This window comes from Amphiura filiformis, chromosome 4 (genome assembly GCF_039555335.1).
Source record: "Amphiura filiformis chromosome 4, Afil_fr2py, whole genome shotgun sequence".
In the NCBI taxonomy this organism is placed as follows: Eukaryota; Metazoa; Echinodermata; class Ophiuroidea; order Amphilepidida; family Amphiuridae; genus Amphiura; species Amphiura filiformis.
This window is the reverse complement of record NC_092631.1, coordinates 54,984,354-55,002,867: the sequence shown is the minus strand read 5'-3', so window position 1 is coordinate 55,002,867 and position 18,514 is coordinate 54,984,354. Positions and strand designations below refer to the sequence as shown.

Genomic DNA, 18,514 nt, shown 5'->3' with positions numbered 1-18,514 from the left:
TTATGCAAAAAAATAAAAATATTCCAAACTTTTGTCCATGACTGTATAAAAAAAGTAACTAACCTCCTTAAATAATGGCCATTATTCAAAAAGAGGCTATTGTATTACAAATCTGTAAAATGCGTTGGAAGCAGAATTTATTTCTGCGTATTTTGACACCTCATTTGATACGATAGCTCAGAAAACAATAAAACACCGGTCGATTTAATGTTGTGAGGTCCAGATTTGAAAGTTGCACTTACATACAAACCTTAACAATACAAAAACACAATATCATTACACAGATTTCCTTCCATTACACTGAATACAAAATCAATACAATTTACTGCAACTTCCAAGTCTTGGGTTACATTGATTTAAATGTACGCTGTGACGTCAATATTTGGTCAATTGCTGCAAATGAGGTGTCAAAATGTGCAGAAATGAATTTTGCTTCCAACGCATTTTACAAATTTGTAATACAATGAACCGTTTTTGATAAGTACAGAAAAGGGAAAAGAATGGAATGATGAATACATTTAATAATAATTACTAGGCCTATATAATAACTAAACACATAACAACACTGGGCAGCCATTCGATGATGTCAATGCCATTCGTTACGTTATTAAAACGCCCAGTCAGATGTATTTCACACTTGCCAAACACAAGTCACCCAATTTCGAAAACTGGACGTTCAATGTACACTCTCATGAATACTGATTGGTAACATTTTCCAATATGTCAGCGCTCTAATCGGAAACAATAGAACAATAGACCCTGCAGAGCGTTGTGCATTACACAGTGTCGACGTCCTATACGATAAATATAAATTTAATACTCCGTTGGTGAGCGACGGGCGAGTGGTATTTCACCGAATGCAAGAAAAGGAGTTCTATCTGATTGGCTATCAATCGATCGCTTAGGTCGCTTAGTAGTCAACTACAAACTCAAAACTGAGCAATGTATTCAATTCGATTGAAATCGATATTCTATTATTGACGTAGATAAAGAGAGTGATAGTGTGTCAATAATGTACATTGTATTGCACCTTGATTTTACATGCATTCCTTTATATAATTATTTTCTCAAAGAGTTGAAATGATCACAATTTTTACCCAGGATTTCAAAAGTTTACCGCAAAATTGCAGTTAAACACATCCACAGCAAAATACCGGTCCTCACTAATTAGTGTATTTAATTTCCAGTTAGTGTATTTAAGATAAAACCTGTGATTTACCTGACAACAAATAAAATTTTCTTGCAATAGAAATATCATATGGGATACTGATATGGTAGGCCGCAACCGCCACAACGTGGAGCTGCTACGCGTAGCTGACTTTTTGCTCCGTGGAGCCAAATTGACCAATCATGATCATGTTAGAGTTTTTCCATTACTCGGAGGTAAAACTGACCAATCAAGTACGATTTACTCATTACGTGAAGCGAATTTATTCATTAAGAATTTGCCAGACGAGCGTCACGTAGTTGCAAGATATCCTCGGTCACGAAAGTTATGATTCAAAAAGTAATTTATGAAAAGTACGAACCGACTAATTATTAAGATGGACATGCACTCATAAGAAACTCATACAGTATTGTACATAACTATATAGCTAGGCAGAGTGGTGGTAAACCATGCACACAGTTCTGCGATCTGCAGTGTATCGCCGGGAGCTAATTTGTATAACTTGCGCGGTGTGGCCTGCGGAATTCGACCTTCAGCAAACTGCAAACCAGTTCGGATTTACTTTATATACTAGTAGTAGGCCATACATACTGTAGTTACTGTCCGTTTTCCTATACACAATACTCAGTGCGCTCACCATTGACGCGTGACCTCTACAAATAGTGTATGTTAGAAGTATAGGCCATTGCCTAGTCACTGTGTAAAAAATAACCGGCCAATATTTAAAGTATTCTCTGAAATTCTAGAAAATATAGTTTTGTAACATGTCCTAAATTTTTAGCTAATTTAGGTGTTTGGAAATATTGGTACTTTTGTGTTTTAGGAAGGATATGTAAACGACAGATAACACCAAAAAATATGAAGAAATTATTTCTTAACCGTGTTAAGTCGTTAAGCTTCTCATTTTCAAGAACGATGGTTAACAATAAGCAGACTATTGTCTCATTTCGTAAACAAAAGCCCACAGTATTGTTACCTTGCGTTCGCTTTATAATCGTTCACCCAACTGAAACTATAATACCAGCTCATTGCTCATTGCACAGGTAAAACAGACACAAGTGCAGTGTGTATTAAACCAGAGAAGATCTGATGTAACATAGTTGAGCTGTTTTCATTGAGTGTTATCTTGGTTTAATAGCTTAACTTGAAGAGATAAGTTGCGCTAAACAAGAAACCTTTCGTGCTTGGCTGAACCTTAATGTGGGCATACACGAGGTAATTTCAATTGCAAGGCCCATTACTTAGTGGGTGAGATTATGTGCTCACTGACCACGAAGCTGATTGATCAAAATACATGAAGCAATGTATGGCCTTGCAATTCCTTGAGCGTGATCATAGATTTGGGGATATACTCAAAACATATTTAGTGGTAATGATTTTTATAATCATATCAAAATGGCACCTGTGTTGTCTGGACAGCAAAAGATCGTCGTCCTGTGTATATCTATACAACTTATCTTAAAGAAGAGACGGAGAAGGAAAACAAAAAAGAATTTGACAGCAACAACCCAGGGGTAACAACAGCATAGGCCTACAATGTAGCATACCATGTGCACACATTACAATGTTGATGAATCAAGTTGGTCCTACATTTCCCAAATGAATGCAGCGACCAGCTGGTGTTCACTCAGCTGATTGGCTGAAGGAGGTTAGATTGCATGCAACAACCTTGAAAGTAGAGCATATCTCTACCTTTTTGCCTGTTGCTCGGGGGATTAATTTGCCTGATGCTTGGGGGATTAATTCCTTGCAAATTCAAAATGCACGGAGCAATCTTTTTCCAAGGTCTGTGCAACAGGCAATTGCTTGGAAAATTGCCTCGTGTATGTCGGCCTTTACTGGATGAAGGTCATATTGATCTATGGTCAAGAGAAATGCTTCCTTTCCACACCAATGGTACGTTCATATCGATCGGTTGGACGTCCAAAGGTCCCGTAAACGTATTATAGAATAAGACGGCGTGTGGCTTGTATTGACGAAGCAATGGAAGCCATGTTGCCAATAATGATGGGATTTTAAGAATTATTTCAGTTTCGAAATCTATAGCAACAGAAAGAGTATGGTGTACACCATAGGCGTAGATCCCGGGGAGAGATCCCCTGGCAATATGGATATCGAACTAGTTTGCCCCGCAGGGCTTCAAAGAACCACTAACCGTGAAATATGGATATCCAACTAGTTTGCCCTGCAGGGCTACAAAGAACCACTAACCGCGAAATATGGATATCCAACTAGTTTGCCCCTCAGATCTTCAAAACACCACTAACCGCGAAATATGGATATCCAACTAGTTTGCCCTCAGATCTTCAAAACACCACTCACCGCGAAATATGGATATCCAACTAGTTTGCCCGCAGGGCTACAAAGAACCACTCACCGCGAAATATGGATATCCAACTAGTTTGCCCGCAGGGCTACAAAGAACCACTAACCGCGAAATATGGCTGTCCAACTAGTTTGTCTCTCATGGCTACAAAGAACCACTAACCGCGCAATATAGATATCCAACTCAAAAAAAGCATCAATATCTACCAAAAAACGTTTCAAAACGTAAAAAAGGGGCCAAAGTTTAAAAAATCTTTCCTGTGTGGCTTTTCATCCTTTTTTAACTTGGTCCCATTTATGAAAGTTTCTAACGACCCATACAAAGTCATCTATACTAGTTGGTTTTCTTAGTTGTCAGTGTTTATTTCGTAGAGTAAATGAATTAATGCTCGTGCGTGGTTGAAGTTTTTCCATATAGACGTTATAATGTATTTTAAGAAAAAGTAGCAAATACTAACTTTCTTAAATTCTTCCTCGTCATATTGGATAATGCGCCTTACGTACAGATGTAAGGCCTATATGCAGCAGGTTGACAGACAGTCGATTTGCTACGTATAATACTCTACTCCACTACTCTTTATGAACACGCAATATAATAAAATATAAAACTTCTAATGTTTTTGATAATACATAGCCTACGCCATATTTTACCGCTTTCGAACAGTCTTAAAACTATAATTGCAAATTATTGCATGTAAAAATTATGACCCGTTAAGCGTTCTTTATGTTATTATGACTTTACTAAATGGGATCAAGTTTTAAAAAGGATGAAAAGCCACACAGGAAAGATTTTTTAAACTTTGGCCCCTTTTTTACTTTTTGAAATGTTTTTTGGTAGATAGTATATTGTGTGCATGCACTTTATTCCGTAATCAATAAGTATGATAAACAAACACCTTTCTGGCACAACGACTCATAGCACAGTGGTGTAGGCAGTGGACTGTGAATCCATAGATTGTGGCTTAAACCGTTGTAGAATTTTAATTCTAGTAAATTTCTTTTTATTTTATTAAAGCTATATTATAACATTTTCAAACAAAATAGATTTGCATTTCTTTGCCATAAAATGTTAGCTTTTACTGTCAGATATATCCCTTTTATTTTTGAGCCGAACAACTACGGCAAAGCAAAGAAAATTGGAATTTACTACCAGCGCACATGTCGCCAATACGTACCACTCCTTCGGTCGTGTTGTGGTGCGACCCTTTGTTGTGTAAATCACCGTCCCGCACGCCGTGTACGTACTGTGTGTTATGAACACCGTGTATGCATTCGACTAATAATTCCATCGTAATAATAAAGCGCCGGTTCCGGCGTTTTATTCAAAATCTCGGATTTTGACAAAACTACAGCACCTTGAGTCTTGATTTTTGCAGGGTATATTGGTTTAATAAAGTACAATTTAATCGTGTAAAAAGGAATTTTAACAATTCAGTGAGGGCGTCTTCCTCAGCAAATGTTATAATATGGCTTTAAGTAAGAGTAAATAATAATGGTAATAAACACGTGTTATATCTAGCCTCATACTTACATGTATGTAGGCCTACTATGTTTTATCGTATTGCGTCCCGTTATGGTTGCAGAAAAAAATTCTGCAACCATAACGGGACGCAAAATTTTGCAAAATCATGTTATAACCATATGAAAGGCATTAGGGTTAGGGTTAGGGTTTAGGGTTAGCGTTTAGGGTTAGGATTAGGGTTTAGAGTTATAGTTAGGGTTAGGGTTAGGGTTTAGGGTTAGGGTTCGGGTTAGGGTTAGGGTTTAGGGTTAAGGGTAGGGTGATTATATACGAATTTATTAGTACTAATATAATAGTAATCGTATATTATGTGTATGAACTTTATTCCGTAATCAATAAGTATGATAAACAAACACCATTCTGACACAACGACCCATAGCACAGTGGTGTAGGCATTGGACTATGAATCCATAGATTGTGGGTTCGAACCTCAGGTAAACCCTTGTAGAATTTTAAGTCTAGTAAATTTCTTTTTATTTTATTAAGTAAGAGGAAAAAATAATGGTAATAAACTCGTGTTATATCCAGCCTCATACTTATACATGTATGTACTATGTGTTATCGTATTGCGTCCCGTTATGGTTGCAGGAAATAATTACGCAACCCGCATGCTTAATTTTTTTCTGCAACCATAACGGGACGCAAAAAAATTATAACCCATAGGAACACATAGGAAAGGGTTAGGGTTTGGGTTAGGGTAATTGTTCGAGTTAGGGTAAATGTTAGGGTTAGGGTTAGGGTTAAGGTTTAATAAAATTTTGCGTCTCGTTATGGTTGCAGAAAAAATTACGCGTCCCGCATACAGAGAGATGTGCGAGGGCCATTTAAAAATTCCCTATTTCCATGATTAAAAACATAGGGTCTTATCTAGTTTGAGTGAAAATGTTGTTTTAATATCATCTTCCATTTGTTGCAGGCGAAGTAAAAATGATATCAGGATTAAATACCGCGAAAATGGAGATAATATGTACATACGTCTATAAAGAAGATATAAGTAGACCAAATTAAAATGACCATAAAATACAATTGGTCACTTCAGATGGAATTTGGTTCATTTGAAGCTGACATATTAAATATAGAACAAAATGAAAAAAAAACTTCATTCCAACAAATACCGTTGCGTTTTAGCGAAGAAAAGATTAGAGCAAATAAAGTACATAAAGTAATAAACTGTCGTCATATTGAATGTTTTTCTTAAAATTGCCCAAAAGACATTTATTGTCTGTATTAGAAAAATGGCTAACTGAAAGCATATTAAACCTGCTATGGGCATTAAGCACCAAGAAAGCTAATTTGAAAATATTAAGTGACAAAAGGTGGCGTCTTTATTTTAACTTTCATGTCTGAGACAGCACTTGCAAGTCATCTCATACAGATGATTCCAAAGCAGATTCTCATGATCTGAACGACCATCAGGCATAACAGTAAAAATTAGATGCTGGTATAATTTGTTAAAGTTAAGATGCAACCACAAAGTACGAAGGAAGTTGACAAAATGTCAAACATTTATTGACAAAACACATTCCCCTGGGGACTTATGTCCTGTTAAACAAAATTGTCGCGTTCGCGATTACCCAAAGCCCTGTTGGGTAATTACGAATGGTATTGTCCATTATTTAAGGCAACTTAAATTGATAGATACATATGGAATAATATAAACCTTTATAGCCACAGGTCAAATACAAGTCACGTTCAGCACTCAACAATGACATTTCATATGTCGGGAAATTGCGAACGGTCGTTCGCAATTACCCGACACCGAAACGTATCAGTTTTGTGCCCCATGTCTACTAACCCGCTTTAGTACCCATGTTAATATCTCATTGTTACAAACAAGGATCCCACTTAATTTACAACCATGCTTAACATCTACTCTACGTCTTATTTTTATCTACTGCCCAACTTAAGTCATGTTCACCAAAAAGTAAAAAAAACCAGTTACCTGTTTCTAGAAATCTTTATTACAAAATCTAGAGAATCCTCCGAAATCACAACATGCCTCTAGCGAGTGGATGAATAGAAATTGCCCCTGGCTAGTTTGATTACGCCCTCTATTCTAATTACACCAAAATTGCGGTGTTCCCCGCCGTTCGCCGTTACCCAGTGTCATTTACATTCAGTTGCAAAATGTGTAGGGCATGCTCTGACAGTTGGGTCTAATTACTTAAATCATTTTATTTGCAGCATGTATGGGTTGTCCAACAGCAGACCAAGGCCCAACCGATGGATGTCAAAGAGTGACTTGGACTCCTCCAACATCTGCAAATGCTTTAGACGGAATGACCAATATATACTCAGATTGTTTACACTTTCCTGACACGACATTTCCACCTGGGGAAACAACGACAGTCACTTATACATTCCAGAAAAATGGCTTTAAAAACTACTGCAAATTTGAAGTTACCGTGCCTAATAATTGTAAGTTACATGTTGTTTAATGATGTGGACAGCTTGGTTATTAAACAGTGTTTTGTAGGAATATTATGTTAAAGTTATACCAGTGACGAGAGTTTCTAAGTAACATAATGAAATCTGGTGATTTTATTACAGGAAGCATAAAAACATGGGGTTTTTTTTAAATTGTTTTCAGCCTATTTATTTTGACACACATTGGCCATATCAAGTCAAAGTCCATATCACCACATCGGCCCTTCTGAGGCTGATCTGGTTGTCGCTTAGACCGCAACACAGTGTCATCGCCCCGATATCTCCATGGTAGAAATCGCCATGGTAGGTTGAATCCACAGCCACGAAAGGTCATTTTATTCCGACCTTATGAGACGCATATAATTAGCCAAGTGACCTGACTAAGGCTACTGACAATAGACGGGGTAATTGATTTCTCGCTGTGTGAGTAAGCTTGTATACGACATTGCGGTCAATTGTAATACTGCCTCCACTGGAGTAGTGCCTGCGCGGTGTAGTCCATACAAAACCAACGCAATATAAAATTAGTGATTTTGGTCAGATTTTGAGTTCAAGACTCACGGCCGTTTCTCAAAGCCCAAACTAACGACTATCATATCTGTTCAACACGTATTTTCAAGTGTATGAGACCAGATCTGGTTTCTTGAGACGAAATCATTTACGGGAGATATTCATCATTTTCTAACCCGGTATCCGAAGATTTTCGTCTGATATCAAATCGTGCATAGCAATTCACGTGTATCGATCCCGTGTATTCATTTTAGTGTCTCTGCTGCACCAAATAATTATTAGCCAGGCGATGTCGGTGTGCGCAACTGCTATATTCCATCGGCCATTTTGTTTTTCGAAGAAAGTCTACTAATTTGATATGGCAATGACTTGTTTGAGATAGTAATGTCGACATTAGGACTTATTGCCAAGGAAGTACGTACCAGATACAAGAATGGCAGCAGTGGCGTAGCCATGGGGGCAAGGGGAAGCTTCCCCCTGTGAGAAGTCTCCTTCCCCCTGTGGGATGCTGGCCGCCCTGATATGTAAGATCTTTCGCCCTTTTTGTACTTTTTTCCACCCTTAAAAGTTGGCTCTCCAATCCCACCCCACCCACCCCCACTTTCTCCACCTTCTGAAAAAGTGCTGGCTACGCCACTGATATGCAGGTAATATTTGAGGTAATGAAAACCTGGCAATCTCACCTCCTGACGCACCTACAACCTTTGTTAAACCGAAACAGCCTTACCACCAAAATTTTGAATATCCATTATTCCTACGGTATGTCTAATAATTCATTCTGCTGAAGCAAGTCAATTCAAGTCAAGATAAACTTAATTAATCCATTTCTGGAAATTACATGCACATGAGATCATAAATAAACTACATTAGAGAACAAGCAAAAAACAGGTATTATAAGCAACATGAAATTCAAAGACGCTCCTTAGAAATGGTATGAAAAAAGTTCAGGTACCTGTCTGTATTTGCACGCGGCAGTTGCATACGACCAGTTTTTGAGTTATGATGATATGACAAGCGATGGTGGAGTGGATGTTGGGGATCTTCCATTACATCGCGGTGAGCTTCTTCAACAAAAGATCAGTGTACACTGTCTCGAAATCCTATCGTGGTGAGCCTACGATTCTACTAGCTTCTTTAATTACCCTTTCCACCCTCTGTCTGTCCCCTATGGTAATGTCCCCTCCCCAACAAAGGAAACAATATCGCCAAACACTTGCTACAACTGAATCATAAAACAAAGCGTGGATACGAGAATTGACATGAAAAAAATTCAGTTTTCCTGAAACGATACATGCGACGAGTTTTTTAACCAGGTGATCAACATGTATATGCCAGTTCAGCTTGTCATCTAAACTGGCCTCAAAAAGAAACTTATAATTTTTCACAAGGTCATATCTTAAAATCCACTCCATAAAAATGAACAAATATTGCAAAGATGATTACTTCAATACTCTACTCTAAACACATGTCAGTAACCAAGCAGTTGGCCAACTAACACAACAGCAACATCCACTGACATGGAACACCTTCCTGGACCAAAATTCACATCCCAACCGATTTCTTTTGATGGGTTTCAATTATTCGCCTGTACATGAACAAAAATTACACACAGGATAACTTCAATACACATGTCAATAACCAAGCAGTTGTCCAACTGACACATAACAACAGTAACATGCACTGACACGGAACAGCTTCCGGGACCACATTCACAGGCGAATAATTGGAACCTAACAAAAGAAATCTGTTTGGATATGAATTTTGAAAGGTGTTCCATGTCAGTGCATTTTGCTGTTGTGTCAGTTGGACAACTGCTTGGTTACTGACATATGTTTAGAGTAGAGTATTGAAGTAATCCTGTGTGCAATTTTGTTCATTTTTATGGAGGGGATTTTGACCTGTAAGCCTTCTTTTCAACCCTAATACTAGTTCTTTTTAATTCCGTTTGTACCTTTCTCAGCTCTGTCTTGTAACCATCCGTTACTGTCGGTTTTTCCTATTCAATGCACACACAGCGCTCCAATTGATGATTGACCTTATTCACTGTACTGTAGGTATCGGCAATAGACTAGTTAGTGGGCTGGTGGGAAAACCCTTCACCCAATAATAGCCATAGAGGCTCACATGTGAATTATAACGTTCATCCTTAACATACTACAATTCGAAGTAAAAAATGTCACGGGAAAGCTGTTGTCGAGCTGTTTTTCCGAAGAGAGTCTTCCAAAATTTCTTAACAGTCGGACGTGTAATTTCAATGGCAAATTAATATGAAGTTCTGACTGCCCGACAGGGAGCTGAAAAATGGAAAAACTTTTTCCAAACTGTGTTAAGTCTAAAACCACATGTTTCTCATTTACTTGTGTATATTAGCATACATAAACATAATCCAGTCAGTATATTCGAATGATGCTTGCAGTGGCGTAACTAGGGTCGGTGGCGCCCGGGGCAAGAAACAAAATTGGCGCCATATCCCCCCCCGAGAATTTCAGTTAATTCTTGAAAGAATTGCGCGCTTCCGCGCGCGAATATTTGGACAAATAAGGCCTACCACTAATTAATTTTAGTTACTAGAAGTTGAATATCGGTCTTAAAATGTTCTTTCAATTGATTTTGTGTTGATATTCGCGCGAAGCGCGCGAAAATTTTGACTTTCATCACTTGGAGGGGCGCAGAATCGATGCTGGCCCTGGCTGAATTGGTCAATTTGGCGCCCCCCTAACGGTAGCGCCCGGGGCATGTTGCCCCCCCCCCCCCCCCCCCTAGTTACGCCACTGGATGCTTGTAATAATAAGGTTAGCAGAACAGGCATGGCGTTTCAGAACAGCATTGTTTGGATGACACCAGTGTTCGTTAACATAAACGCTCTTATTAAAGGGAGGCAACCCTATTGGTTTTGGATATGGATTGTCTTTATGGTTAGCGCATTGTGCTTTACCTGAGAGGTACCCGGTTCAAAACCCAGTATCGGAAGGTTTTTTTTCCTCTCCATTTTAACCCAAACCTTCTTATATTCATTTGAAATATACATATAAGGGAAATATATTTTGTTTCCTTTTTTTCTTAAACGGTACGAAGAAAACCCAAATATTTTCCGTTCAATACGGGCCGGGCATTGTACAGCATGTCAGCATTCGTCATATGAACGGGAATTGTGGTTGTTGCTTGCCTGCCCAGAATGCAATTCACGTATACCAAGGTATTGGATTGCAAATTTGGCTATTTATTCACATTTACGCTGAAAATGCTCTCGTTTTTTCACAAAGCAGCATAATCGATACTTGATATTATTATTTTTCTCATTACTATCCTGAAATTTGACGCTCCAAGTCAATGTATTTCCGGAGAAATCATGAAACACAGCGGTTTTTACAGGCGACCATGGAATTTTTATAACTAAATACGGCGCACCGTCTCCTCAGCAGTTTATTAATAGTATGGTTCGCTTTTTTCACAGAATGTGTATGACGCGAAACCAAAGTAGCTGTTGAGGAGACTGATGATTCGCAATTAATTCCCTGCCCAGAAATCCGAAGTAATTTTTATTATTTACAAAATGGTAGCCTGTAAAAACCGCTGTGTTTCATGATTTCTCCGGAAATACATTGACTTGGAGCGTCAAATTTCAGGATAGTAATGAGAAAAATAGTATCTATTATGTGATACCAAAACCTCATCAACAATGAAAAAAGCGGAGGGATGATGCTGTCGATCGGGTTACGGACCTTTTAAGTCGTGTTCACACAGTCGGATATAAGTATGTTATTACTGGTAATAAGCGACTTATAACTGGTATTAGTGACTTATTACCTGTATCAAGTGACTTATATCCGACGGTGTGAACACGGCTGTAGTGTTTTCTAGAATTACCACGGATCAGTTTAAAACCATCAATTGCAACATGTTCATCTTGATCAAGTTCAGTCAACCACGTCTCAGTAAAGGACATAATGGAGATGTTTTTATAGTCTTGGAAATAGCTCACATTAGCCGCTAGTTCATCGATTTTGTTGTTTAAAGACTGTACGTTTCCAGTTATGAGGGAAGGTAGATATGGCTTGTCTTTACGGGAATGTAATCGTTTCCTTACCCCACCAGCTTTTCCGACGTCGAATATCTTTGGGTATATTGTCCAGATTGGGTATATTGTCCAGATTCAGCTGTACATTTCGAAAATTGTCTTGTGACAATTGACTCACCAGGAACATCGCGAATAATTAATTCAAGTCCTATACTTCGTCTACTTTCTCTAACACGCACAATGTAGACCAGGTCAACTATCTTACTCTTAACATGGGTCTACTTTGCGGCGTAATGGTAAAAGCCTATCAATTCCCGTCTATTATGAGCTGATCGAACTAAACATCTCAAAACGGTAACTAACCCCCCTTAAATAATGACCATTATTCAAAAACGGGCAATTGTATTAAAATTCTGTAAAATGCGTTGAAAGCAGAATTTATTTCCGCACATTTTGACACCTCATTTGTAGCAATTGACTAACTATTGACGTACGTTTAAATCAATGTAACCCAAGATTTGAAAGTTGCAGTAAATTGTATTGATTTTGTATTCAGTATAATGGAAGGAAATCTGTGTTATGATATCTGAGTGTTTTTGTATTGTTAATAATTGTATGTAAGTGCAACTTTCAAATCTGGACCTCACTACATCAAATTGACCGGTGTTTTATTGTTTTCTGGATTATCGTATCAAATAAGGTGTCAAAATGCTTCCAAGGGGAAAACATCAAGTACATCCTACCCAAAAGTCTTGAAAGTTGGGAATTCAATATATCTTACTTGATTATTCGATTATTTTCAGGTAATCCTCTAGTGTCAGGTTGTCCCAACGAAAACATACTAGTCGACGCAGGCAGTTCAGCAGACGGTGCTATCGTCACGTACGGCCCTATTACATCTCCAACTGCAGGTGCAAAGGTAGAGAACGTTACTGGAGATCCATCTGGTAGCAAATCCCTTGTGGATATCACAGGATATCATACAAGATCTCAACAGACACCGACGAATCCTGGTGCTCATTCTACATTCACGTAAAATGTAAGTTTACAATTGTCTCTTACTGCATGTTCTGTTATAATTGAAGCATTCATTTCAAGAACAGGATATAGTTAGACTTGTATGATTAATTATTATAAAGTATAAACCATAGAGTATTATGTTTATTAAGGGTAGACTATGTGTTGTTGGTCGAAGCAGCCAAAAAAAATCGATTTTCATCATCTAAATCAATATATTATTGAAAAATAGAACTTTCATGTTTTGAAAAAGTTCATTCTACAAAATCAATTACTATGGCAACTTGCTTGATCTATTGTTGTTAATGAGTTATGTACGTTTTACAAAAGTGTTATTGTTTTAGCCCTCTTTACAACATAACTCAAAAACCACAGGACCTACCAAAGTATACCTGTGATATTTGAATTTTTGTATTTTGTACACACTCGCTATGAAATGATCAATGCAATTTTGTCAAAGCTCACTACCATTCGCAAGATGCTGTGAACTAAATCACAACAGCTTAAAATAGTTGCTAACCTTCAATTATTTTATCTATCAAATAATGAAAATCTTTCCATTGTAAGCCAAAAAATTGCCATTTTCAAGAGGCCATAGGTCAAAAACCTAAAGTTGCTATGATTAACCTTTTTGATGTACACATTTATATCAATACATTGGTATACTTTTGGTATACTATTTTTCCATGATTTACCATGTAATATTTACCATACAAAATCATCGAAATAATACTTTTCCCTCAAATATTTCATAAAGATTTATTTTTTCGTTAACAAATATTGAATATACATTATACATGTGACATGTGTTCTCCACGGTAAATATGAAATTCATACTTAATTTACTTCCGAAGTTACAGCTATTATATCACAAAAACTGCATTTTGCAACCCAAATATATCAGCTCACGCCATTTTTCAGAAATGACAGCCGTGTAAAATGAAAAGATCAGAACGTGTAGATAAATTTTAACACCATTATGGGAGTTTTGTCCAAAAATGTTGCACAAAAATTTCTAAAACCACTATATGTGATGCGATCAAGCAAAATCAGTCGGAACTCGGAAATATTAAATTTTCAGTTTCTTTGATTGTAAAAATTATTTACAAAGCGGTATTTTGCAGAAAACCCCATTGAAATTGAACAACCAGTTCCAAAGATATGAGCAATTAAAGAGTTTCCAAAACAAAAGGAAACAAAGGGAAATATTTCCTTTGTAAGGCTATATCTCAAAATCAATATTTCCGAGTTCCGACTGATTTTGCCTGATCGCATCACATATGACCTTTCCAAATCTTAAATCATGGGACTTGTTGATGCGGCCTCCGTGCTGCTGTTCACAGATATAAAATATTCATAACCCCTCTATATTTAGGGCAACCTTATGAAATTGTAGTCAATTTTCTTTTGAAGTTATGTCTACATTTTTAATTAGAAATTGGAAAAAAGTGACAAAAACACATTTTTCAATCAAAATATTTCAGTTCACGTCACTTTTTAGAATTGACAGCCGGGTTAAACAGATAGAAGAGACTCTAACGATTAATTATAACCCGGTTGTCACCTTTGTCCAAAAAAAATGTTGCACGAGACTCTACGTAGCCAAAAAGTGGCCTCTCTACTATCACTGAAATATTATTTTCACTCATTCACTCTTTTTCAATCCTTGACATTTAGAGAGTAGGCCTACTTACCATATTTATTTATTGATGGTTGTTAGTTAAATTCAATTTCTTGTATACAACAAGTTTAATATTGTCCAATACTAGCGTCAATTTGACCCATCCAATCTCCTAAAGTCTCACCGAGTCAATCTTTCATTTTAATTCTTGTTTATTGATACATTGTTCTTATTATTTCTTATTATTATAATTATTATTAATTCAACATATATTTCATTTTCAAACTGAGTTTACAAATTGATATCTAGCGCCTATATACATTATAAAAAGTATCACAAAATTTCTCTGTACTTGTATCCGCTTCTACCATCATAGTGGTTTTTATACCGCATGGTTACTTTACATAATAGGCAGTGGCGTAATCAGTGGGGTTACCGGGGAAGCTTACCCCCCCCCACAAAAAAAAACTGGGAAGGAGAGCAAAAATTACGGAAGGGAAAAGGGGAAAGAGAGAAGAGGGAAGGAGAAGAGAAAAGGAAATGGAAGGGAAGGAGAAGAAAAGAAAAAAGAAAAAAAGAAAAATACTACTTTCATTGTGAAATTTGTACTCTGAAACGCTGATTTTTTAGCTTCTAATATGCCAAAAACCAGGAGCATCAAGGGGAGCTCCGCCCCTCGAACCCCGCCGGGGCTTGCCCCTGTACCCCACCAGGGGCCTATGGCCCCTGGATCCCACCGTTAAACGCTTAGTGGCAAAACGCTCGCACATAAATACTACAACTTTTGATCAGCAATTGGGAATTTTTTTAATCTTGCCCCCTCGGAAGGTCAGGTCTGGTTACGCCACTGCATATAGGCCTTTTCTTATTGTGTGCGATTTCATTTGATTTTGCTTGTGAGTTTGGGGTACAATTTTTGATTTGATTTGATTTGTTCGGGTTTTGACAACCCTGGATAGCCTAAGAAAGCCTCTATTGAAGCTTATTTCCATTGGGGTCCATTTGAACACCGGGACGGGTTGGGAACAGTCAGGGGTTAACACCCTACTCTTTTCGAAACTGGCTGCGAGATACATGTACAGGTATGGCTCTCTGTACACGGGACCGACGGCTTAACGTCCCTCCGAAGGACGGAGTACTTTCATGATTCATTTACCCAATTCTAAATGAACCATGGGGAGAGCGGAAGATGAATTTTAATCTACAGAAGTTGCCAATTAATTTCAGACTTTTTTTTCCAAGTCAATATCCCAGCAAATCGCCACCGCCGGGAATCGAACCCGGGACCTCATGCACTAAAGGCAAGGACCCTAACAATTGCGCCACGCTCTCCAATTTACTGAAATGAAAGAAAAAAACACGAAATTAATGCATGTTTTTTTTATTCTGGTAATATGAAACAAGATATTCCTGAACAAAATTGGTGTCAGTTCAATCGGACACGGTTATTATTATTATTCAATTGCGTGAGATAACAAGCAGACTTTTAATGGAAATACATGTATTGCAGAATTTGTATTGAAGGGCTGGTTTGCATTCATTTCTTTTTATTTAATTTCTTATTTAACCTTAGGGATTTTCAACTGAAATGTTAACAACATTAAATTCAACATTCAACATTAAATGAGTAACCAAAAAAATAAAATGAAAAAATAAATAAAAATAAATAAAAATAAAAATAAATAAAATTTCTTTTAAAAAAAAGTTTTAAAAAAATAATAAAAATTCTCTCTTATTCATTGATTGGTCCAAAGCCTTTGACAAGGTCAGCCATAGTCTTCTTCTGTCTAAGCTTCATGGATATGGTATATGTGGTCAAATGCTTAAATGGTTCACCTCGTACCTCTATAATAGAACCCAAAGGGTGCAATACCTTGGTGAATTCTCCGACTGGATTTGTGTTAGGTCTGGGGTCCCACAGGGCTCCATTCTTGGCCCCCTACTTTTTAATGTCCATGTTCTTGATCTTCCCTGTTTTGTTTCATCGTCTCTTCCACAGTATGCCGACGACACGGTCCTTTATAGACCTATCACATCTCCCCAGGATGAAGATATTCTTCAGAATGACTTAGATGCAATCAGGACGTGGAGTACCATCAATAGGCTTCCCCTTAATGCTGCTAAATGTGTGGTAATGCTCATTACCAGATCCCATCGTCCTCTTTCCGTTAGATATCAGATGGGTGATATCCCTCTTGAAACCGTTTCTACTCATAAGCACCTCGGCGTTGTCTTGTCTTCTAACCTTGAGTGGGGTCCCCATGTTGATACTATCACTAGTAAGGCCCAACGTTTGCTTGGCTTCATCCAAAGAACGGTTGGATTCAATGACCCGGATACCTTGAAGAAGCTTTTCTTTGCTCTGGTGAGACCTATCCTGGAGTACTGTGCTCCAGTTTGGGCTCCTAACAGGGAGGGTCACAAAAATAAGCTGGAAGGGGTCCAGAGAAGGTTCACCAGATACTGTTTTCCTGGTCCCTGGCAGTCTAGGCCTTCCTACATAGTACAAGGCTCCAGACCCTTGAGATTCCCACCATTCTTTCTCGCTTTGATTATCTTCGCATTATGTTTGCTGTTGGATGTCTGTGGAATAAATACAATATTAGCTGGGCTGACTATATCAAGCTGAATACTCTTTCCTCCAGACAAGCAGTCAACATAGATTTCCGGCATTTCCATCGCAGCCGAACTGACGCTTTCCATAATTCCCTCTTTGTCGCATTTCCCAGGTTATGGTCCACCTTACCAAATGATGTCTCCAGTGAAATTGTTTTTAGTTTGTTTTCATTTTCGCGCAAAACGCGTAGTTTATCAGTAATGTGTTGTGTGTGCGGGTTTTTTTTTTAATCGCTTTTTTATATATATATTGTCTTTCGTCAACGGGGTTATCGGAGACCCACTTCAAAGTGATTTAGTTCGCTATTAGGGAATCCGCCAGGGACCCCGTTGACTATTGTATTTGTGTTTATTGTTTTAAGGCTTTTTTCTGCTATTGTATGTTTGTTTGCCTGGATTATCAATAAATCAAATCAAATCAAATCAATCAAGCTATGCAATTTGATAGATTGAAATTACAATGCAATTTGATTAGGGGAAAACAATTCCAGAGGGTATGTAAATTAAATGGAACAGCCATTTTCAGAGGGAGTATGTAAATTAAATGGAACAGCTATTTTGGGGCCATCATTTCAGAGGGAGTATGTAAATTAAATGGAACAGCCAAAATGCTAATGGGTATGTAATTTAACTGGAACAGCCTTAAATTGATATCGATATCAATATTGACGTCACAGATTCGATTTGTCACGTGATCGTCAAACCTGTATAGAGGCCCTGCATGAAATTATCGATTGGCTCCAAACAAAGGATTTGAGCCGGTGTCCTTCACCGTAGTTATGGCGGAGTGCAGTCCACAGGAACTTTCACAAAAATGTGAAAGTACGGGTATAAACACATCCAACACTAGTATGCTAAGGTTAAGGTTTTTGTTTATTATTATTTATTTTATTTCAAATTACAGGTGATAGTGAGCCGGTGGGAGCTGTTTGTACTTTGACGGATATAGTTGCAATTTTGAATCCTCCCGATAACACCGCATCCGTAGAGGACCAACTAAAACCACAAGTGGATAGTGTGTTTGATGAAGCTGGAGTTATTACGAGTAGCACGATGAGCCATACCTTAAATCACCCATTTCCTCTTGGCACAACACCATTTGTCTTAACTCTTATAGATAATGGTGGAAACAGTCATTCGTGTCTTACAACTATCACCGTGCAGAGTAAGTTTAGGAAAGCTAATTATTACAAAAACTGAACATTATGCTTTTAAATATTTTATAAACGATTTTGGGGGAACATCATTTGTAATTTATATAATAACACAAATTAAAGCCATAACGTGTGA

General features: G+C 37.7%; 2 protein-coding genes across 2 annotated transcripts in view; both read left to right on the top strand.

Moving 5' to 3' along the window:
* The first annotated feature begins 6,477 nt into the window (after positions 1–6,477).
* LOC140150269 (hyalin-like) overlaps positions 6,478–18,514 on the top strand; it is a 30,681-nt gene continuing 18,644 nt past the window's right edge. Inside the window, exons 1-5 of the mRNA XM_072172273.1 lie at positions 6,478–6,490; positions 7,200–7,433; positions 12,774–13,002; positions 16,781–17,025; positions 18,129–18,389. Coding sequence (XP_072028374.1) covers positions 6,478–6,490; positions 7,200–7,433; positions 12,774–13,002; positions 16,781–17,025; positions 18,129–18,389 — 982 coding nt within the window. The remainder of the gene's footprint in view (positions 6,491–7,199; positions 7,434–12,773; positions 13,003–16,780; positions 17,026–18,128; positions 18,390–18,514) is intronic.
* Positions 18,131–18,514, top strand: part of LOC140151080 (uncharacterized) — a 37,371-nt gene continuing 36,987 nt past the window's right edge. The window contains exon 1 of the mRNA XM_072173289.1: positions 18,131–18,389. The gene's annotated coding sequence lies outside the window, so the exon portion shown is untranslated. The remainder of the gene's footprint in view (positions 18,390–18,514) is intronic.